This window comes from Grus americana, chromosome 9 (assembly GCF_028858705.1).
Source record: "Grus americana isolate bGruAme1 chromosome 9, bGruAme1.mat, whole genome shotgun sequence".
Lineage (NCBI taxonomy): Eukaryota > Metazoa > Chordata > Aves > Gruiformes > Gruidae > Grus > Grus americana.
Window position 1 is genome coordinate 14,296,981 of NC_072860.1, and position 21,745 is coordinate 14,318,725.

The 21,745-nt window shown below is 43.4% G+C and overlaps 3 protein-coding genes across 4 annotated transcripts; 1 reads left to right on the plus strand and 2 right to left on the minus strand.

Moving 5' to 3' along the window:
* Window positions 1-11,408: 11,408 nt before the first annotated feature.
* On the minus strand, window positions 11,409-15,193 carry NCBP2 (nuclear cap binding protein subunit 2). The gene is made up of 4 exons (XM_054835681.1): window positions 15,015-15,193; window positions 14,727-14,908; window positions 13,781-13,919; window positions 11,409-13,202 (listed from the first exon to the last, which is right to left on the minus strand). Exons 1-4 carry the CDS (start codon window positions 15,093-15,095, stop codon window positions 13,131-13,133), a joined length of 474 nt encoding a protein of 157 aa, XP_054691656.1. The 5' UTR covers window positions 15,096-15,193; the 3' UTR covers window positions 11,409-13,130.
* A 58-nt stretch (window positions 15,194-15,251) lies between these two features.
* Window positions 15,252-16,284, plus strand: NCBP2AS2 (NCBP2 antisense 2 (head to head)). The gene has a single exon (XM_054835682.1). It carries the CDS (start codon window positions 15,293-15,295, stop codon window positions 15,572-15,574), a length of 282 nt encoding a protein of 93 aa, XP_054691657.1. The 5' UTR covers window positions 15,252-15,292; the 3' UTR covers window positions 15,575-16,284.
* A 1,579-nt stretch (window positions 16,285-17,863) lies between these two features.
* Window positions 17,864-20,990, minus strand: PIGZ (phosphatidylinositol glycan anchor biosynthesis class Z). 2 transcript variants are annotated; one of them, XM_054835676.1, is made up of 2 exons: window positions 20,867-20,990; window positions 17,864-20,218 (listed from the first exon to the last, which is right to left on the minus strand). In XM_054835676.1, the coding sequence occupies exons 1-2, from the start codon at window positions 20,982-20,984 to the stop codon at window positions 18,657-18,659; spliced, it is 1,680 nt and encodes a 559-aa protein (XP_054691651.1). In that variant the 5' UTR covers window positions 20,985-20,990; the 3' UTR covers window positions 17,864-18,656. The 2 variants fall into 2 exon arrangements, with proteins under 2 accessions (XP_054691651.1, XP_054691652.1); XM_054835677.1 differs by having other exon boundaries at window positions 17,864-20,008; window positions 20,867-20,895.
* Between the last annotated feature and the right edge of the window lie 755 nt (window positions 20,991-21,745).

The following is a 21,745-nucleotide window of genomic DNA, read 5'->3' on the forward strand; positions in this document are numbered from 1 at the left end:
CAATCTGTGGTTTTTTCTTTAATTGCACAGTTTAAGCTGAGCATTTACTGTGAACACCATAAGCCTACACTGCAGTTTTGTAGCATGTAAGAAAATTTTTAACCATAATCATGTTTATGGAGAAAAAAAAAAAGCCGTGGAAAAAACCCAAAGGAATAACTCTGCAGCCCTGACATCCCTGGGAATTTCGTCAAGAACAGAAGGTTCTATCAAAGAAATATCAGCAACGCGCGCTCAGAGCAAGGAAGGCCGGCGGTGTCCTGGGCTGCAGAGCAGTGCCAGCGCATCAAGGGAGGTGAGTGATCCTTCCTCTCCACTCAGCCCTGGTGAGGCCAGATCTGGAGTGCTGGGTCCAGTGCTGGGCTGCCCAGTGCAAGAGACAGGGACACACTTGAGTGAGTTCAATGAAGGGCCATAAAGATGATTGAGGGATTGGAGCATCTGTCATAGAAGGAGAGGCTGAGAGAGCTGGGACTGTTCACCCTGGAGAACTGAAGGCTCAGGGGGATCTTATCTATGTGTATAAATACCTGATGTAAGGGTGTAAAGAAGACAGAGTCAGACTCTCCTCAGTAGCGCTCAGTGACAGGACAAGAGGTAATGAGCACAAATTAAAGCACATGAAACTCCCTGTGAACACAAGAAAAGACTTTTTTATGTGCGGGTGCGCAAACACTGGAACAGGTTGCCCAGAGACGTTGTGGAGTCTCCACCCTTGGAGATGTTCAAAACTTGACTGGAAATGGCCCTGGGCAACCTGCTTTAGGTGACCCTGCTTTGAGCAGGGAGTTGAACTGGATGGTCCTGAGTTGTCCCATCTAACCTCAACTGTTCTGTGAAATTAATCTCTGCCTGATGCAGGTCAACCAAGGACTGAGATGAACAATTTCAGCTTTTCCTATTTGATTTATACTGCTCCTTCAATTAGATAAATAGAAAAGGAGCATTCTGTTTTCTTGGTTAAGAATCACATCAAAAAGCTGCCATCTTTCTCATATTAAGCTATTGTTTAGCTAAATACATTCAAACAGTCAATTCATTTCAGTGCTCCAAAACTCAAAAGGGATTAAGAACTGATGAAGTGTTTTAAAGACAATGTACTGTCCACGTGCCAGGCCTCACAGGAGTGATATTGGAGATACCAGGTCACTCACAGAGGAAATGTCCCTTCAGTACAGATCACAGTTGCAAAGAGCCAAAAAAAAGCAGCACTTACAAATTCTTGATTCTTTAACATATAAAGCAGGTAACACACACAAAAATGAAGTACAGTAAGTCCCGACAGTTGTGTGAGAGTTAAACGTGGGCTTCTGGGGAAGATATTTCCAAGTTTGCTCAAAGTTCTCAAGCAGCTGCTGACACATAGTGGTAATTCGGAGAAGGAAACTTTTGTTCTTAATGATCCAGACTCAACTGCCTCAAAAACTGTGCTAGAAATTAAACCTATGCCTGCAATGCAGCCTGTTCTGAACTCAGCTTTGCTGACATATGGCCTCAGCATGCTTCCTGTCACTTTGAATTTTTTCCAAGGACAGATGTGGGCTGTGCATTGAAGCAGGTTGCCTCTGTGCTCCCCACTGCACTCCGAACAGCTGCATTACAGCTGCATACAGTCTTTTACCACAAGAGGAGAGGAAACAGCCGAATGCCGCTTTCGAGAATGGGAGTGCCTCCGTCTCCTTTACAGGAAGGATGCTAGGCTACTTTCAGTAAACTTCATAGTCACAGAAAACAGGGAATTTGCTATCAATAAGTGAATATATACAGCTTAGCCAAGAAATAGGTAAAAATTGCAAAACATCTACATCTTTTCCTTCACATCATTTTAAACAAAGCACCTCAGTTTCTTGGCAAACATTGAAGTGCTTTCTTTCCGCATTTAACAGAAGACCTAAGATGCTTAACTCCGGAGTTTTGCAAGAAAAGTATGAATCACATTGATTTAATATAAAATCACCTCCTGATTTCCTGGCTTCATGACGAAAACCCAAATATTCATGTTTCTCTTTAATACATTGATACATTAGGCCGTAAGAACCAGCATAAAGACTGTAATGAATTAAAAAGGAAAACAGTTCAGGAGTAATGGTTGTCATCCCTGCAGATCCCTGTGCTGCTGCTGACATGAAAGATTAAGGCCACAGAGTACAGCCCAGTGCCACAACGATCAACCAGTTCATGCCCCGAAGCAACACAGCTCAGAGCGTCTCTGTTCCTACCAGAGTTAGTCCATAATCTGATCAACCTGCTACAAAAATCAAGAGATGCTAGTAAATTTTTAAAATGACAAACAGAACTCACAAGACAAATATGCTGTCATGCAGCACTGACATCATTGTTGGTATGTATGTTGCATCGTCATCATCACAGTCCCTTTTCCACCATTGCAAATGTGCAACATTCTCAGATTATGAAAATGTCAATACAGCAGTAGATGAAAAAGGCCTGCTTTTCACTGATATTTTCATGTCCCTGTTCATCATAGGATGTGCGTGCATAAAGATAACCACCTCATATAAGTAAAGTTTTAGAAGTTCAAGTGTTCCACACACTTAGCAGAAATATTCTAATGTCCAGGTTTATAGTACATTCAAATCCAGAAACCGAGATCCTTTGCTCTTAAAAAAATATCCCTCACATACAACAGCAGACACTCTGTTCACCCGTTCCCTTCCTAGGTCTATGCACAGTAATGTCACCAAGGTCTGTGAATTCACTCTTCACCCACCCTGGAGTAAATGAAAGGAAAAGCAGGTCCTCCTTGTGGTATATTCAACTAATGAGTTCAGGCCTATTGAAATCAACAGTTATTTCACTCAAAAACTAAACTGTGAATACTGAAAAAAACATTGGAATTTCACTGAGGGTTTTTTATGTTCTTTTTTCACATAGCTTGTATTAATTCTCCAATGATTTTTTCAATGTGCCCAGAAATTGAATGAAAAAAGAGTTCAAAAGGGAATGTTCATTTTATACAGGCTTTCAGAAAACTATTCTTACATTTTTGTCCACAAATGGAAATGCTGTTCATGACCCAAAGGCTTTCTTTAAGGATCATAAATAGAACATTTCCTATTCGAATTGAACTAGAATTCCTGACACAATGACGTTTTGTACTTTCCCTCTTTCGATATGTATCTTTGAATCACGTCTGAAAAGCAACAATATAATCCTTATAAACGTGGAATACCTTTCCTCCATTTAAAAGGAAGGCTGAATAGAAAATGATGCTTTATTTCTAGCTTTTGTCACCACCATTCCTTTGCAGTTTCAATCGTTCACACCTCTACTGTAAGTTACACCGTCACTGACAGCAGTTATGGCAACAACACATCTGGCAATAAAAAATGTTTAGAAATGTTTAGAATTATTTTAAAAGGTTCTTAACACAAAATGAATTTGTATTATACACTTTCTAAATTAAAAAATCTATTACACTTCAGAGCTGAAAAAATAAATTAAAACTTGCTTTCAAAAAAAGCCCTATTACACTATACTTACACTGCACTTTGTTCAGGTATCTGTGTATTTTGGAAATCACAAATTTCCTAGGATTGTAATGATATGCAGCTAAGAGAGGAGAACTTCATTGTTAAATTGCATAGCCCAGTATAAACTTCTGGCTAACAGTGAAAAAGTAATTGTTGAGAGGCAATTCTGCATTTTATATGCACTAAAATACTCACTTCAAATTTATTAAAACTTAAACTATCAAAAACTGAAATAAAGATTCCAATACCCTCGCATTAACTTCAGCCCAGACTAAATTGTGTGTGGTTGTATCTGTATACCCATAGAACATATTAAATTCCCCTAGACTTAACAGCTGTAATGAAACTCTCTTCCTGAACAGAGCAGGCACTCGCCATAACCATTAAAAAAGGAAAATCATGAGCTTTGTTACAGTGCCATGTGTGCAGGGAAAAGCGCCCTGGTCCTCTACACAGAAGGCAGTCACACTACAGCTGTCTGTATGCTCCAAAGCCTTTACCAGATGTAACACTGATCCTCCTTCCGTGGGTGGGATAGACACATCCTTCTGCAAATATCCAGTGAAAATATGCTCTCTCCAGTGCTGCCCATCAAACTCTACAGACTGAGAGTCCATCGCAATCCTGAACACCTTTAAAGCTTTGGTACTTCAGGCATACAGCTTTGTACGATATGTTTTCTCTCTTCTCAGGACAGCTCTGGGTCTGGGAATAGTTAATTACCTTCAGATTTGTCTGAAGTTGGACCCCTGGCTCATTCTTTCCTAGAAAGAAATTAAACTTATTTAGTTGTCAGTTCTATTCATCTCCATATTGACAACAACAAATGTGCTGTGCCTGCTGAGGCGTGCACCGCTCTCAGAGTACTCCAGCCTGTGAAGTTCTTGGCTCAACCGGGAAGACAATTCACAGAGCACAACGAGAAACAGCACCACTCGTTCATGTACATCAAAGTGATTTTGTTTTCTAATAGGGAATGAATCAATCATAAAACTGGCGTGAGACTGAGTTTGTTAGTTCAATAAAATATCTTTAGGGGAAAATACATGATCAAACACAGAATCAACACCGTATCTGGGGACTGTTGATGGACAATATGTATTTCTTTGGGCTATTGGGCCTCTTTTAATGTTTTATTAACTTTGCCTTGGTGACCATTTTGTGCCTAGAATCTGAATTACCGGATTAGTACAAATCAGTTGGAATCTTCCCTCGCTTCTCACATCCTGTCAGCCTTCTGCTCTCTCCTCTCTGACAAACTCTGTAGACCAAGTAATATTTGTTGGCCCTCATGGGCTTGGATTCTGAGAAAAATACTGTCCTGCAACTGATTTTGGACACTTACCCTGAGGGATTTTGAATCTCTCCTACCAAAAAGCTGTGGTTACTTTTTGTGACGCTGTTTTGCCCAGCTGCCCTGACTCACTTTGAGATACAACTCAGGAGTCAATACTGCTCCCACATGACCTTTCAAGAATTCTCCTGGCATGTTTCATAGTTAGTTTATGGAGAAATAAGTTCAATGAAGTTCATTTAAAGCACATTCAGTACGTTAGCACTTTGCACACAGACCTTACTGAACTCACGGAAGACAAAACTAAGTTCCTGACAAGACTGCACTCTATAAAACAATTCACCAAGAAGTCCACCATGACTCAAGGTTTGTGTGTGAGATCTGAGTAACTTACAACTGTCTTCCGAGTTTCCCTCCGGCAAGCTTAGACAACACCAAACGTCTTCTCCTCACAGTTGTGCAGGATGGAACATTACAAGGTTGCTGCTTGAAGGCTATTTCAAGCTCATACGTAGATTTCAAAGAGGAAATTCAGCTGGGAATTTAAAAGCATAAGCAAAAGTGCAGAGACTATGTGACATTCCTGGATTTAATGGGAAAAAGTCCTTTCTAGTTCCTGGAAACATTTCTCCTCTTACTGGAGTAAATTCAGAGGGGAAAAAAAAAAAAAGCCTACAAAAAACAAACCACAAACCAGTCCTTTGCCAGTGAGCACCATCCTGGTTACTACATACAGAACCTTTCAGTTCTACAGTGCTTGGTGTTACGAGGCATGCTACATCTCAGAAACCTTAAGGCACTTCTACCTCTGCTGCTTCAGGGTATGTTAGAAGATAGTTTAATCAGTCGCTAGTCACTTTTGTTTCAAGCAGAATCCTAATATCAAAGAGTTTCTTCAAGAAATTGAGACACTGCATTAGCTGCATGGTGAAATGAGATGCTTTCAGAACACAGCGTTCCACAACAACCACTTGACTTAGCTGACTGGGAGGACTTGCAAAGCACACTCATCGTGAACTGAGACACGGCTTCTCATGACATCTTGTGGCAGCGTGACAAGCTGACGGGGGCTTTGTTTTCACAAAAAGTAATTTAAGATGTTGCAAAACAGTGGTATTACCGAAAACCAAACACACAACAAAAAGCACCAACTTACAATCAAATTAAGCTGAACAGACTAGCAATACTTTTTAAAGTCAGAAAAATTCCCCATAAAAATATTTAAAGACACAAAGTATAAAATAGTAAGACCATTATTTTAAAGTAATAGAGTCAGAAAATTGTAACAAAAAGTTCAGTTTGAAGCAATTCAAACTGCATGTGAGCTACAGATCTAAAGACAAATATCTATTATTAATACTTAATATATTCTTACCTAACTAGAAAACCAGAATCTCCTTTTCAAATTGTGACTTGCAGGGAGAGACTGGCACAGAAGAGAAAAACTTCACTGTCCAGAAACTTAATTACAAGCTGAATGAATTAGGATAATATACACTGATATTTATGTTGCATGTAACTGGAAAAATATCAAAATAGCAAATTATATTTCCCCTTTTTTTTCTTCAGAACACAATTTGAAAACAAATGTCTTTTAACTATATCTGAAATAACACAAATTGTGGTTCAATACTGACCTAATTGAAAAAATCAGTCCCAGAGGAATCAATAAATGGCCCACCTTGAAAACGAAATCAGAGGTAGCTCTCATTAAATAAAATTAACACCAACAAAGTTACTTAAGATATAATCTTATTTTCAAAAACATATTCATCCTCAAGGCACTCAAGAAAGATGTTTTCCCAGTAATGCTTAATTCACACTATTTTTTGATGGAAGGTATTTCAGTTTCTCTCTATGCAACTTGGTGTCTGAAATCCTGACTCAGCCCTCACACAGCTTCTGGGACAGTGGTAGATTTTCCTGTCAGGGCAGAAGCAACTGGCTTTGTCTGGACTTTGTTGGAGGATAACAGAACAAAATACAAGCAGGTTTTACATAGCCAGAGACGAGCACTGGAGAACAGAGAAAGCTTCTGGGAGGAACACTCAACCAGAACTGCTGCTCTTGCTGAACACTCAAGAAAAGAGATTCAAAAGCAAGTGTCTGTTGTAGCACCTTCAAATCAATAAAATCTTACACCAGGAATAACTCATATTTGGCCTTCAAATGTGAAAAAAAAAAAATCTACATTTCATTCAGGTCATGCACTCTTAGATTACTGTTTCTGCCCAACTTAGCCACAGCACAAAGATGCAATGAACACCAAGACCCTCCATCCTGCTGAGGGATTCACACAAAAAGCCATGCAGTCTGTTCCCATTGAGAAGCACCCTCTAGAAATCCACACGAAGGTGCTTCTAGGAAGGCAATGAAAGAGTAAAGTTTTAAATACAGTCTTTACTCAACTGTTTCCTAGCTGTAAAATGGTACAGCAGTACTATCCAACTAGTGGAAGACAAGCAAAGATGCCTGTAACTGCTTTGGAAGGTATTAATATGAAGCAAGTAACGTCAGTCCTGCATGGAAAGGATTCATTCCACTTTGTTCTTAAGATATTTATGATTATTTTGTAAAAATGGATTAAAAGATCTGATCTATATCCAGCAAGTACTGCTGACCTTTTCCAAACCATGTGTGAGAGGTGTACTTGTGTGTCTTCCTTACACTCACGTTACTGTGTCATGAAATACCTTAGCACAGGTAGGAAAGACAGTCTTGTCAGAGCTAGGATTGAGGAGACCGAGAGGCTCAAATCCTTATCCACCACAGGCTTGTCACACACAGCATAAGCCCCCTATGCCTCAGATCAAAAATCTGTAAGATAAAAAAGGGCACTTTCCCACAGAGATACTCTGAAGCAGTAGATGTTAAAGCCTGCAAAGTGCCTGAAGGATAACTCCGCATAAACAAATTAGACATTTAAGACCCTGTCTACTGTCTTGTCAAGCTGCCCACATTTACTTTGTGTGTAATACAGAACTTTATTTCATATCCTGCTCATGACTGAAAAACAGATTTTTGGCACAAGGGGATTTGCTGGCACAGTTACACAAAATAAAATTAATGGGAGGTTGTGACGCATGGATTGAGCATCCAAGAGTCAAGCCCTCCTTCAATATCACAGGTGTACTTTTGGCAAAATCCAAAAAGAGTTGCTGGGGGCTGGGAGAGAAGCCACCACAGACAGCATATTGCAATATCCAGTATATAAGACAACTAAGCTGTTGCTAAACAGAGAAACAGCGATAAGCTACAAACCCACAAATCCTGATCTCTAGTTGCCTCCACTCTGAAAAATGGTCTACAGCTGAAAATTAGTTCTTTGTCCATTTTTACAACACAAACCAAAGCAAAATCTTGAGACAGTACAACATGCAGCATGCTGCACAAACCAGCTTTCAGCAACCATCTTCACTATGTCAGAATATAAGTTTACTAATTTTGTAGTCACTAGAGGGAGCCATCCGTCATTTTACTTGTACTGCTCCTCAGATGTTTGAAACTCAAATTTCACAGCTCTGCTAGAGGAAAAGATTATTTGTGTCAGATCTAAACATACTATTTAGTAAGCATTGCAAAGAAGAGTTTGGATACTTACTTCTCTTTTTTTTTCCCCCCTGTAAGAAACTCTAACAGACACTCAAATAATCTTCAAGTAGAAGCTAAAATAATCTTGGAGAATATTACCTCACTGAAGTAAAGTACATCTTTGTCTTGAAGAGCGGGTTGGGAAGCAGAATGGCAGGAAGGTAATCTTCATAAAATGTGGCACCCTGACACAAGAATGGATTTCTCCTGCTTTCAGAAAGCAGTTTCTGAAGGCCAGCAAACTTTCTTCTTCATGTAACTCTGTCTTCAACTGACAGGGCCGTAATATACCCTTTCTACCTTTGTGGTGCAGATATTGGGTGAAGTTATACGGCCTTAACATACAAATACTGTATTTTTATGGATTCTCCAGACCTAGATCATTTGCCCAGAAATTAGAATGGAACATAGAAGAGACTGCTCAATCCTGATCCACAGTGTGCTACAGAAAAAAAAATGTAACTGCGAAGCATTAAGAAAGTAGGACCTGGAAAAGAGCTCTCTGGGCCAAGCTTAGAGTAAATTATATATGCTGGTGATAATGTAAGTTTTTTGTGATCTATTATTCTCTCAAATTCTGTTTTCTACAATTGATCATGACTAGTTATAATGGGACACCATACTGGGAACTTCAGATGCCCGAAGTCCACAGTCCTAACTGTGCATGTACATACCTCTTATGGGCTGTACAAGGCTCTGGAATAGACAAGATGACAACCAATTTCCTCAATTTAAACTTCTGTGCTCTCCTCATGCAGTGCTGATGGCTGTCTGGATGTGGAAGAAAGAAGTAAGCTCTCTTATTCTCCAAAGTTCAATCAGTTTAAGGTCTGAAAATGAACCTTGAAGGAGTTTTATGCTAGAAGCCTTTTACTTCAGCATACAATTCATAAATTAATTCTTAAAAATTGAATAGATGACCCCCCAAAAAAACCTGTCCCTTTCCTTTACCGTGGCTTCCCATCCAGTCTGGATAGAGCACATTTCAGAGAAAGGAGCAAGGCCTGTTTTCAGTTTGCACCATTACTGAAACCTCGGGATACAAACACAGCCAACCTCGAATAACCTTCCTCTGTCTACGTGGGACAGAAAAAGAGATGAAGCAGTAATGGAGATAACATCTGCCAGTCACAAGCTGGGACTCAACACTGGTCAACAACAAGGGCAGAGAGGCTCCCCCATGCTATGAGAAACATTTATACCATCTAGTTATCCCAAAAGGGAGAGCAGAAGAGTTGTGTGCATTACTACAGAGCAGCTCCGAGTACATCCAATCCCTTGAGCAAAAGCTTGTTTAGATAGGAACAGGCAGGAGGCATATGAAAGATGATAGTTGATAAATTAGCCATTACTTCCCAAACATGGTAAGACGTTTTGAAGCCCAGGATGCTTCTCTCTGTGTCTTCACCAATTTTTTGGTACTTCACCTGTAGTCATATCATACTTACCTGAAAGTACCAAATACACTCAACTACGAGCAGAAATCCCAGAGACTGCAAAGAAAGTGCCCACTCTAATTCCCCTTCATTTATACGCTGTAGCGTAAGGTGCAATTTGTGCTTTAGAAACTCGAATAGACAAGTTTATTACATGTTCAGTCCCTGTGGACTTTCCTGTGACTAGTATTGTTTTTGACAAGTCATGTTGATTTTAGTAGAGTTCTTCATCAATTTTTACCTTCACAAGAAGCCTAATCAGACAAGATATGGAAGATGGATATTAGCTTAAATACTTCAATCATTTTGTCTTTCAGAATCATTTGTGCAGAAAGAACCATTACACTAATACCAGTGGTGGTTGCACTGGCACCAACCCAAGCAGGAACTTGGTTGCTGTACAGGGTAGTGAGTAACCTAATCAATATAAAAACCACCTTGAAACTCACCTGCAGGGGTACATTGGTAACAGGGATTATTTTGTCAGTCCTTGAAAATTAAGGCCATTAATGCTCCAATTTACACTTTACTGATTTTACACTGTAATACAAAGACTCAAATGCTGTGAATACAAGTCTTATTTGCGGATATTGGTGCCAAAGAGAGGGATGTAAATCAACCCACCATGAGCCTGCACGAGAGTCAGAGAGAGACTGAAGCTCTTGCTGCCTTAATTTGTAACAGCCGGTCTTCCATCAAGGCATATCTAACCTTCCACTCAGCTGCTGTATTCCTTTATGGATACTATTCCATAAAAGTACCTAATTATGAAGAACAAGTGTTTAGAAGAGCTAACATAGAACTTAAACTTCTGTGAAAGTGCATATAATCATAATGAACTGTCATGTCAAAAAAAATCGCAAGAGAACCTATACTTCCAAGAGAACCAAATCACAATGAACTGGCATGTTAAGAAAGTTAAAGACAATCTACAGTGAAGTTTTAAAGACTTAATTCATTTACTTTAGTTAAGCAATAGCTTCAGCAGAGCCACGCCTGATTTCAATTAGGGAAGGCAAAAATCAAACCATGTTCAAGCAATTTCTTCTGCGCTTTCGAGATACTAAGACTTCACGTGATATATCATGTGCTTTTAAATCCCATTTCGATGGAAACCTCTCTCAAAATGGAAAATCTCACTTTAAAACAGAAACTTTCCATACACATTGGACATATGCAGCAAAAGACAGTGATGTGTATGGCTGGTTTTGAGGTAAAAGCTTCCTATCACCGCCATTGCATTTGAGAATGATTGTCTTGCAGCACTTACAACGAAAAATAATTTTAAACCTGATTTTTATAAGGAAGCATACCTTGAAAACTACTTGTTACGCACCAAGGACTTTCACGTCCACTTCAATATCACTAAATAATTTAATTTCTCTTCTGCAATCCAAGAAGTACCTGAATGAAGTGCATTAATCAAACATCTTTCAGCATCCAGTTAGGAATGGAACAAGACTGAAAACCCAGTCAAAGGGAAGGAATATTCACTCTCTGCATCTTAAAAGATACTAGAATAAAGGATGTGGGCAAGAGTCTGAATATAGCTCCTTTCTCTCACTCATTCTGTTAAAAAAAATAAAAAACAATCCATTTTAATTTTGCAGCTTTATTTGAAAGTGACTTAAGAGTTTTGGTAACAGTTTTTTATACAAAATTAATACAATGGAAAATAAACTTCAGAGATTTCCTAGAGCAGATTACTGGCTGTAAACTCATAATCAAACGCACTATATAGAAAAAGGTAACTTTGTTCAAAGTCTTGTTTGCAAACCAGCACCAAGTGATCCTGAAAAATCTAGTTTCAGTCTACGTGCCAAAAAACCCCAAAGCTCACCCAAAACCTCACTTCCTAATTAAGCAGTGTCTCATTGCAGTTGTTCTACCTCACTGTATTTCCAATTTACAGTATCAGTTGTGACTAACTGTACACAAGAAACACATCAAGATTTCCAACAATATCTTCAGTGAGTAAAGATCAACTTTTACATACCTGGTATTTTAAAGGTTTTTAAGGAGTCATGTACAACAAGGTATTTGGAAAAAACTATGAATTACCATTTCCAAAGTACGCAGAAGTCCATTAAAAAAAAAATCCAAAGCCCTGCAACAGTTCCTTTTAAACTCTTTCATTTGAGCAGGTCAATTTCACAGATGTTGGGATCACTAATTAATTTCATTTCTATATCTGCAGTACATAGACATCCCATCATATAAACTAGCATTATTAATAAGATCCAGAGCAGGGGGGGGGGGGGGGAATAAATCTATACAGTCCTGCAATTGTTTTATCATTCTTACCCCATGCTCAGTAGAAAGTAAGGCTCCTCCCAAAACTCATCTTTTTTTATTTTTACCTTTGAAATAGTTTCTCAAAATCTATCTTGAGAACAAACTTTCTCATACACACAGTTCCTCAAACGTCCCATTTTTGGGGGTAACTGTACAACTTGGCTTCATGCCGCCCTTACAGGCACAGGAAAGATACTGTACCTCAAATATTAAGGCTGTAGAGAGCTACCAGACAGGACCAAAATACTACTACTCCAACCGTGAAAATAACCACTACTGCAATTCCTACACTTGCTGTTCTCTGTATCCCACAAAGCAAAACAGTTCTGAATCACGCAATGTTGTGCAATCAAATTATACTTTGTAGAAAACAAGAGTCTGTTTTCAGCTCTCTGCTAGGCTTGCTTCTCACTTTATGATTCCTGGGCTCACCAATCTGACTTGTTTTACTGTGGCAGTTCATGTAGGTGTGCTAGGAACAGCATCAGTGCAAAAGGATGCTAATCCAGTAACTCCAGAAAATCTGCAACTTTAAGTCTTCCCTAGAAATTGGAAAAGTTCCCTAGAAATTCCACTTCCTTTTCAGGCTCTCCGCTTTTCTTTCATCTCTGAAACACACATCAGTCCTCCTTTATTGCTGCTCTCCACCCTGTGATACCAATGTAAACAAAACCCAGTGATAGAATAATCAAGTTTTGCCAGTGAAAAAAGCACCACACCGTTAAGTTAAACCTTTGTTCCTTTTAGTAGAGTTACAGCAGCATTTAGAGACAAAAGCCTCACACATGCTATTGCTTAAAACCTTGCTCCCAGATCCTCTGTATTAATGTACTCTGCAATGCTTTGGATCCTGGTATTAAAACGAAAGAGATATTGAACATACTATGTCATCACAGGAACGTGGATAGTAGTTTCTGTGAATTTCTAACTACATAAATTTGTGTGCAACGGACCTACTTTGTGCCTGGTGACATTTACAATGCAAATTTAGTTCTCCTGTGAGGCTGATGAGTCATTCACTAATCACTGACATTGGACAGTTTTGCCATAGCCACCTCTTCCAGCATCATAGTCTTGCCGATATTCATCTCGGACCTTATGAAGGAGGGAAAAAAGGAAAGTCCAGTAAAGACAAAGCAAAACAGTTTCTCAAAACCTATTACACCATCAGAATACAGTCAAATTGAGTTCACATCATCTAAGTGGCCACAAGGAGCTGACTGGCAAAACAGAAGACAAAGTGCATCATGGAGAAGCCCAGAACACAGCATAAACTAACTTCCTTTTTAATAATGTCCAGGGACTCTCTCTAATCAAGGCAGGCACAGTGAGGATGCCTAGCTTCATGCTTCAGCAGTAAAAGCATCTGCTACCTGCTCAACTTTAGGTAAGCTAAGTGCTGTCCTTTGTGTTCTTGACCGCCTTACGTTCCCTGGGCTTATTTATAAGCATTATCTCCCCAAGTATTTTCTAGAAGTACTTTCAGTGAAATACATGAAAAAGTTATTCATTCTTAGTGAATCACTGATGTCTTACAGACTAATATATACAGCTATCTTAAACAATAATTCCTAAGTTGCTATTTCTGAAGTTGTTCTGAGTGTGTTCATTCAAAAAGCAATGATTTCGCAAAGCCACCAGTCCCTTAAAAACTAGGCAGTACAATAACCTACCTGGCCCCCTGATCTTCCACGACCATACTGTCTACCCTCCTTAAATCCTGCATCCCAGTCTGTCCTTATGATCCTATCATCAAGTCTAGTTCCATTGATGTATCGCATTGCGTTTTCAGCATCTCCTCTTGCATAATACCTTAGGTATAAGTTAACGAAAAAAAATGGGCTTTATTTTCAACACATGGAAAAAAGAACAACATGAAATAGGCTACAAAACCACATATTTGGTTGAATCAGGTTCCTGCTCAGTTACTTTTAAAAGCAACTGCTTTTATGAAGCTACATGGGCTGAGAAAACTGCTAGTGAAACACAGCAATGTGCAGGGATTCAAGCATATTAAAAATGCATATATTGAATCAAGTTCTTTAACCACGCTCACCCTTAAAAGCATAAGGCTCTATTACTAAAGAAAGAATGAGAAGCCCCATACACGCTCTGTTCATGCTGCAAACTTTCACCATTTCGGTGAATTCGCTGGAACTGGTAACAGAATGATCTTCAAAGAGACTTGCAGGTAATAAAGTCAACACATGACAGGGATGCAAGATACCAACAGAAACGTTATGCATATGCTTATATGAAAAGAAAGACCTCTTTACTCAGGCACTGAGGATACACTTTTACTGCAGAAGCCAACTACCTAGAAAGTATCTGGCTTAAAGTATCACAGTGCAAGCAACCTAATAACTCCCACTCGACGTGCAGTTATGCTTGCCCTCTCTCGCCCAGGACTCCCACAGACGCTGTAGCAACCTAACAACTGCGTCCTCGGCTAATTTTCCCGTGACTCAGAGCCTGCATTTCAGTTCACCCCCGCCCGGGCCGCTCCTGCCCACCGCCACGGCGGCCTGCGGGCGGCACCACCAGCCACCGTCCCAGCGCGGGGCCTCGTCCCCCTGCCCGCGGCCGCGGGGCAGCAGGGCCGGGCCCGCAGAAGGATACTCCACGAAGCAGAAGCCGCAGGCGGTTTTCTTCACTTTGTCCAGCCCCATGATGACCTTCTTGATGTCTCCGCTCTTGCCGAAGAGCTCGTGGATCTGCTCCTCCGTGGTGTAGAAGGAGAGGTTCCCCACGTACAGCGTGCAGCTCTTCCTCAGCAGCCGCTCCTGGTCGTACCGCGTCCCCTGAGCCGCAACGACAGCGTTACCCCACGGTGGGCCCGCAATCGGGCCCGGCCCAGGCGGACCGCGCGGCCCCCGCCCCCGGCAGCAGCGGTGGCGCCCCGCTCACCCGGAAGTGCTGGTCCCGGTACTGGCTGAGATCAGCGTAAGAGTCGCTGCGCAGGATGCTCAGCGTCCCCCCGGAGCACATGGCGGCACCGCCGCCCCCCAGCGGCACCGCCACCGCCCCTCAGCGCCTTCCCGCCCCGCGGCCCCCGCGCACGCGACCTGCGGCAGCCAGGCGGCCAGCCAATGGCGAGGCGAGCCCCGGCCCTCGCGAGAGCGGGCGGGGCGCCGTAGCGACGTCTCGCGAGAGCGGCGGGGCGGTTCTCGCGAGAGCGGCGCAGGATGGTGCTGCGGCGGGTGCTGTTCGCGCTCCTCAGCAACCCGCGGCTGATCGAGAAGCTCTCCGAGTCGCGGCCCATCCGCGCCGCCGCCCGCCTCACCGCCGCCGCCATCACCCGCGGGCAGCTCGGTGCCCGCCAGGCGGCGCGGGGCCTGGGCCCTCGCCTGTTCCGCCTGCGCGACGCCTTCCTCGGGGAGCTCAAGGACGGCGCTCGGGCGCGGGGCTGGCCGTGGCCCCCCGGGCGCGGGCCTGGCCGAGGCGGTCGCCCCGGAGCAGCGCCCTGACCGCCGCGCCGAGGGGGAAGGCAGCTGCGGAGCCGCGGCCGGTGCAGCATCCCGCCGGGGAGGAGAAGGAAACCGTGACCGCTTCCCCGCGCCAAGCGCAGGAGCACGAGTGCGTTAGAGCCGGCGGGTGAACGGGCCCCCGCGCCTCGGTGACGGCTCCTGGTGAGAGCCGGGGCCCAGCAGCCTCTCCTGAACCGGGCACGGCACACTGGCGTGCGGCGCCAGCCACGGAGGACCCCAGCGTTACCCCGGCCTGCGTGACGCGGAGCGCGAGGTGCGGACTGATGCCGCTTTTCCATAGCGTATAGCCATGAGCGGTTCCTGAGTCCAGGCATGAAAACGTGAAGCATGCTGCTTATTGGTACGATGGATTTTCATTTCAAAGTCAGTTTACACTTTCCACAGTACTCAGTAACAGGCAGAAGGCAGACTCACATTAAACATCATCCAGAATACTGTGAAGATTGTCACTTTAAATGCTTGATAAGAAACTTGAAATAAAAACATTTCTCACTGGAGTCCATTTAACGATTTCTGTCTATACAGCAGTAATACTCTACATTTATATTGCAACCTCAGTACAAAAAGACCTCTAACTGTCGATGGGGATGGATAGGATAATTGCCTATTTTACAGGTAGGTAAAAGATTCAGTTGCTATCCTAAAAGCACACCTCGAGCCTATGGTAGCAAGAAGGGTTTAGGGGGGGGGGGAAATGACCAATAGAGCCATCCTAACTATAAATATGGAAAAATATATCCAGCATATGCAATGCACTGGGCTGGTTTACTTAAGTTGCTGTATCTAACAACATACAAGACTGAAGCAGTTACCCTTCATAGTATGTTTCACTATTTAGTCCAGCTGACTAGATGCTTAGTTACCTGGGGAGGATGATTTCCATTCTGTGTATCACCCCAGGTGAAAAGAACCATGCAAATTATCTGAGATACACAGTTTCCAGCATTGCTGGTAAAATTAAACCTCCCACCAACAAAGACTTAGGTGTGCATAGATGGAAAAACTGAATCTATGGTGTAAATTATAAAGGTCTAGCTGGTGAGACAAACGCAGTGTATTTTCAGTCTGAATTAGTATTTGTAGTCCAGGTTCTCTTCCTGGCTCTATCACAGGTTACCTGTGCAGCAGTAGAGAAGTCATCGTGCCATGGGAATGGTGCTTCATCACATCCCTGAAGAGCTTCAAGATTGCCAAAGATCATAAGTTTTATGAAAATAATTTTCAAAATTTAAAAGAAGCTATTTAAGAAAGCTGAAAATAGTAAGCAGGACACGGAATACCGGCTGTGGCACACGGCTGTCATCACAATGTAAGAGAGCAAAAAGGAAATTAACTTGGAAAATACATTTGGTGTCATGATGCTTTCATAACTACTTCGTGAGTCATCAGTACAAACGTACATGCACCCCCTCTCCCCCTACCTCCCCCCAAAACATGCACCTTTGTTTACAGGCCTGTCAATAATGAGGGATGAAGGATGTGGGATGAACATGTAGGGGAGGCAACACAAAATGCTTTGCAAGAGAGCAAGAGCTATGTTCCTTCAAAATCTAGTTTGGAAGATAGAGGGAAATCCTTCACACAGGGATTTTTTCCCAGCTTACCTTTAGACCCTGCCATTTTTATCTCTTGCAAAGCTGGCTCATAAGACCTTAAGTGAAGCTGTGTGGATGAGGAACTGCAAAAAGCGTTACTGCTTTTGTGAGCTGGAAAAATTCAAGTGTCAGATTCATTTCATAGAGAGAGGCTTGACCTACAATGCATGTGCCAAATTAGTATCTCCCTCCATGTTGGGATGTTTTGGATCCAGAAGTTCATGCAGACAAAACGGAAAATTGTTAGTTGTGCTATACTACTAAGCATATACATCATTCTCAGCTGAAGCCTGGGTTATTTGTATCCCGCTTTAAAAACAGACTGCTCTCCAACAGAGAGCCAGGATGAGATCTGTCATTGTCACTAAGCTGATTTAATGGGGTGCTGTTACTGAAAGGGGAGGGGGCGCAGGGGATGCGGCTCCTCCCTCAGATCCTTACACACTCACCTACAACAGAACTGGTGGATCTCTCACCCCACCATAAGCTACTTCGGAGATCCATCTGGCCAAGTGCGTACAAAGGATCAAATCCCTGTAAGTTACCCATTTTCTGTCTGCGCAGCTCCTTGGACGTGCTCGCCGCAGGGCCTGCTCTGCACCATCGCCAGTGCTCGAGCCATGAGAGCCACGAAAGCCGTGAGACATGCAGCGGGAGCGTGCAAGGGAACGACTGCCCCGTTTGCACAGCTAAACAACGGACGAGCTTAATGCCATCAAAATGCAGCATTCTTAAGCTGCTGTATGTAATATGCATGTAGTGCATCCACAAGAATGGAACTGTGGCAAGAAACGCTAAACAGGCAAAATAAAGCTTGGATTTTAGGATTTAGCACAAGTACTTGGGCTGAAGTATCTTCTGTGTTCTAAATCAGATTCTGCCAGATCAACCCTGGGGATTTTTCAAGACAGCACGACCCAAGAGCCACATCTGGCAACATTACAGTGCTGGTGCCTATATTGTGACTGCAATCTGGTCTAATGACTGAGAGGAGGCTCTGAACTTTTAAGAGCATAAAAATAAAACCTTATTGAGTCAGAACAGCTTTTGTCTAGTCCTGTAACCTCTCTTCAGCAGCTGAGTTAATGCCTATTATCAGTAAAAAACACACAATCCACAAACTCTCTGTCACAGATTATAAGAACTTTGAAAAATAAATCTCACATGGAAAGAGCTCAGCTTGAATCACAGTTTTGGTGGGCTCTGATTTCATCCTCTCTCATCAGGAAAATCACACAAATTCATATGAAACACCACAGGGACTGAATAATTCAAATTTTAAGCAGGTTCTATCCAGAACTGGCTATACTGGTGAGTGTAAGAGCATGAAAGGGAATACAGAGACTCAGGGGAGCTCCCAGTGCCTCTAGTTGTGTTGAAGGTGGGGCTGTGAAGAGGAAGGTCTTGCAGCACCTTTGGGGAGCACCCAAGTGAAGTGAAAAACTAAAACATTGTTCTCCTAAAATCTAAACGCTCTGCTGATCTCTGTCTAGCTGAAGGATGTATAGTCCTAACTGACTTCTCCAATTTCCAGTGAACAGGAAGGGGATTTGTGGTGGATCTTCCATCGATAAGTGTGGAAATATCAACGTCTCATTCTTGAACGAGACGCCACATTTTGTAATTGTGGTTCTGACTGTACCAGGGATTATAACAAAAACGTGACAGTCATCGCAAATCAAATTGTTTGCTCGCTGCTTTACTGTTCGGCAGAGGGTTTCTTCTTCAGACCCAGCCATATCAATGACTTCTATATGGTTGTCTCTCTTCTTGATATTAAGCAGAGACCTAGGAGGCATGTACGTGTGAGCAAAGAGTAGAGTATAGTGTCTTGGATGGTTTGAGGACTCTGGGGAATGCGTGAGTTGCTCCAAGTGAAACAAACAAGGTATCAGTCCTCCCTGGTGTAAGCACCCAAAGAGAAAAGCCCCAAGAACATTGAAAATAATAATGATGTGTTTCCATTTCACAGCTCTATTCTGTGATGTGCTGAACAGGACTAATGGCAAGATGAGAGGAATGAGAAACCGAGGTTCTTGGTGACTGAATAGGGAGAGAAATGACAAAGGGACAAAATAAAACAGCAGTAATGTTGGACTGCCCTCAGAATGCACTAATAGCCCCGGTGAGCCATGGTAATGTGATTTGACCCATATTACTTGATGGATATATTTCTTTAACATTTTAAAACCGGCACCAATGGCCAGAATATGTAAGATCCCAAAGAGCATTATTCCATTGACTGTAAAATGCATAACTCGTGGGTGACTTCCATGCAGTGCAAGATTATGAGGATTAAGATTATAGCTGAGAAAATTGAAAGGAGTTACTATCATTTTCTCATTTAATTGACCTATTACATTAAATAGACTGCTCTTTTTAATGCTGTAGAGGTTATCTAAGCCCATGGAGGTAAAATAGAAGGTGTCGGCTGTTATGAAAACAATGGCAGTAAAACATGCACATAGGACAAGCTTCAAGAAGTGGTTTATGACAGTTTTAATGCTCTTTTGAGAGTCAACAATTAAACCTGCCCAGTAAAGCAGGGGCATTAGAGCAAATGCCAAAAAGGTTGGCCTGTTGAAAAACCCAGCAGTCGTTATAATACCTATGAGAGGGCTGCTTGTGGGCTCTGCTAAGCTGCCATCAGACTTCCTCGAGGAAACCAATACCATCAGAAGAGCAAAGAGAAGTCCTTCAAGTGTGTTGGTAAATGTTCTTGTATAAAAGACCAGAGTGACATACGATCCGGCAAGAAGTACCAGCGCTTTCCATGGATCCGCGTCCCAGAGAGGAGCTAATCGATAAATACTATAGTCTAGTATGAAAGAAAAGATTGTAAAGAGAAGGCGAGGTGATACAAGAAGGGTGTAGCTGTTGATGCAATTTGAACATATGTCCAGCTGCTGCAAAGACTTGATCACCCAGTAGGTAACTCCAGATGTCATTAATGGGAAAACAACTGTTCTGCAAGGAGAGCTGGAAAGGAACTCCCAAGGATAATAGACCTGTAGGTTTAAAATATCTCCTACAAAGGAAGAAAAAAAAGAGAAAAACCCCATACATACATACATAATATATTTTATTCAGCAATTCGGCATGAGGGATACAACTTAGAATAAGAGGATGCAGAGCATTCCCTAAACTTCTGAGACTGGTGCCAACCTCGACATTTTTAGGAGTATCCCATCATTTTTACAAAGCTCCGAGAAAAAAAAGCCGCCATGGCGGCGGTAGGGCTCGGGCCGCACGGAGCAGAATCCCAGCCCCCGGCACGGCAGATCCGCCCCTACCCTGCTCGCAGGAATCGCTTCTAACAAAACGGGAGCACGGAGCGGGCTGCTCAGCTGAGGTTGCTGCGCAAAGAGCGGACTGCAATTCCCAGCGCAGGACGAACGCCGTACCTCAGAACGGCAGCATATGACCCATACCTGCCTGTAGGCTGCGCGGCACGGCACAGCTTTACATCCCCCGCGAACCCACGCTGTAGGCTGCAAGGGGAAACGCACCCTCGGGGTCTCTCCAGCCCGGCGCACCAGGACCGGACCGGACCGGACCCTCCCTCTCGCTCCCGCCGAGGGGCGGTGGCCGGGGCCCAGCGCCCCGCCGGGTGTGTGGGCACCCCGGGGCCGGCCCACCCCAGCCCCGCCCCTCCCAGCAGCGCCCGCCGCCTTACCTGCCATCACCTCGGGCGACTGGAAGAACTCGTCGGGGTGCAGGTAGCCGGCCTGCGGCAGCAGGCACCAGCCCGCCCGCAGCGCGGCCAGCAGCGCCCACAACCCCCGGGCGCCCATGGCGGCGCCGCCTGCCACCCCCGCCCCGCCAGGGGGCGCGCGTCCGCCGGCCGAGGCGTCGCAGCGGGAACCCGGCGCGCATGCGCAGCGTCACCCGCCTCGCGGCTCTGCGGATCGCGCGGCTCCGCCGCCTCCGCCCGGCCCAGCGCAGCGTCCGACCGCGACGGTGACGGCCCCCGAAGCGTTAATCATTTCGTAACTGATCAGAACCCACGAGTGGCGCAGGGAGGAAGACATCTGCAGTCACCGACTGGGGGTGACAGGTTGCCAAGAAGAGATTTAGAACAGCGCGGGTATATCTATATCTATCCACGGAACTGCTCCGGGCTCCTAACAGGCAGTGCTACCCCTTCTTTGTTATACAGACGAGTTTGAAATAATTTGTTTGTTTGTTTTAAACTGCTTTTCTGTAGTGGTGTAGGAGGAAAATGTGAACATGAAATTATTGTGCAATTCATTCCCTGGAAGAAGAGAGGTGATGAATGCAAACATTCGCACAAGCGATGCAGAGAAGGGGAGGACGAAGGCTCCTCCAGGGGCTCTCTAAGGAATGGAGCAATGCCTGATAACAGTGGGTAACGACAACACTACAGCCTCGCAGGCTCAAAGGACGTGGAGATCTAGCCATACATCCTATTTAAAAAGCCACTCTGCAAGGTAGAAACGATCCAAACGTGGCAAAAATGCCCACAAACACGTGGAGCATGTATCTAATACATCCGCTGTGCATTGGGCAGATAAAACCTAACGCAGCACATTCA

Excerpts from the sequence above, each read along its gene's own strand:
- NCBP2AS2 (XM_054835682.1), top strand. The coding sequence starts at position 15,293 with ATGGTGCTGCGGCGGGTGCTGTTCGCGCTCCTCAGCAACCCGCGGCTG.
- PIGZ (XM_054835676.1), bottom strand. The coding sequence starts at position 20,984 with ATGGGCGCCCGGGGGTTGTGGGCGCTGCTGGCCGCGCTGCGGGCGGGC. Across the intron at positions 20,219-20,866 it reads GTCGCCCGAGGTGATGGCAG|GAGATATTTTAAACCTACAG; the intron begins GTAAGGCGGCGG and ends CTTCCTTTGTAG.
- NCBP2 (XM_054835681.1), bottom strand. The coding sequence starts at position 15,095 with ATGTGCTCCGGGGGGACGCTGAGCATCCTGCGCAGCGACTCTTACGCT. Across the intron at positions 13,920-14,726 it reads TGCGGCTTCTGCTTCGTGGA|GTATTATGCAAGAGGAGATG; the intron begins GTATCCTTCTGC and ends CTTATACCTAAG. Across the intron at positions 13,203-13,780 it reads GTGGAAGATCAGGGGGCCAG|GTCCGAGATGAATATCGGCA; the intron begins GTAGGTTATTGT and ends CTCCTTCATAAG.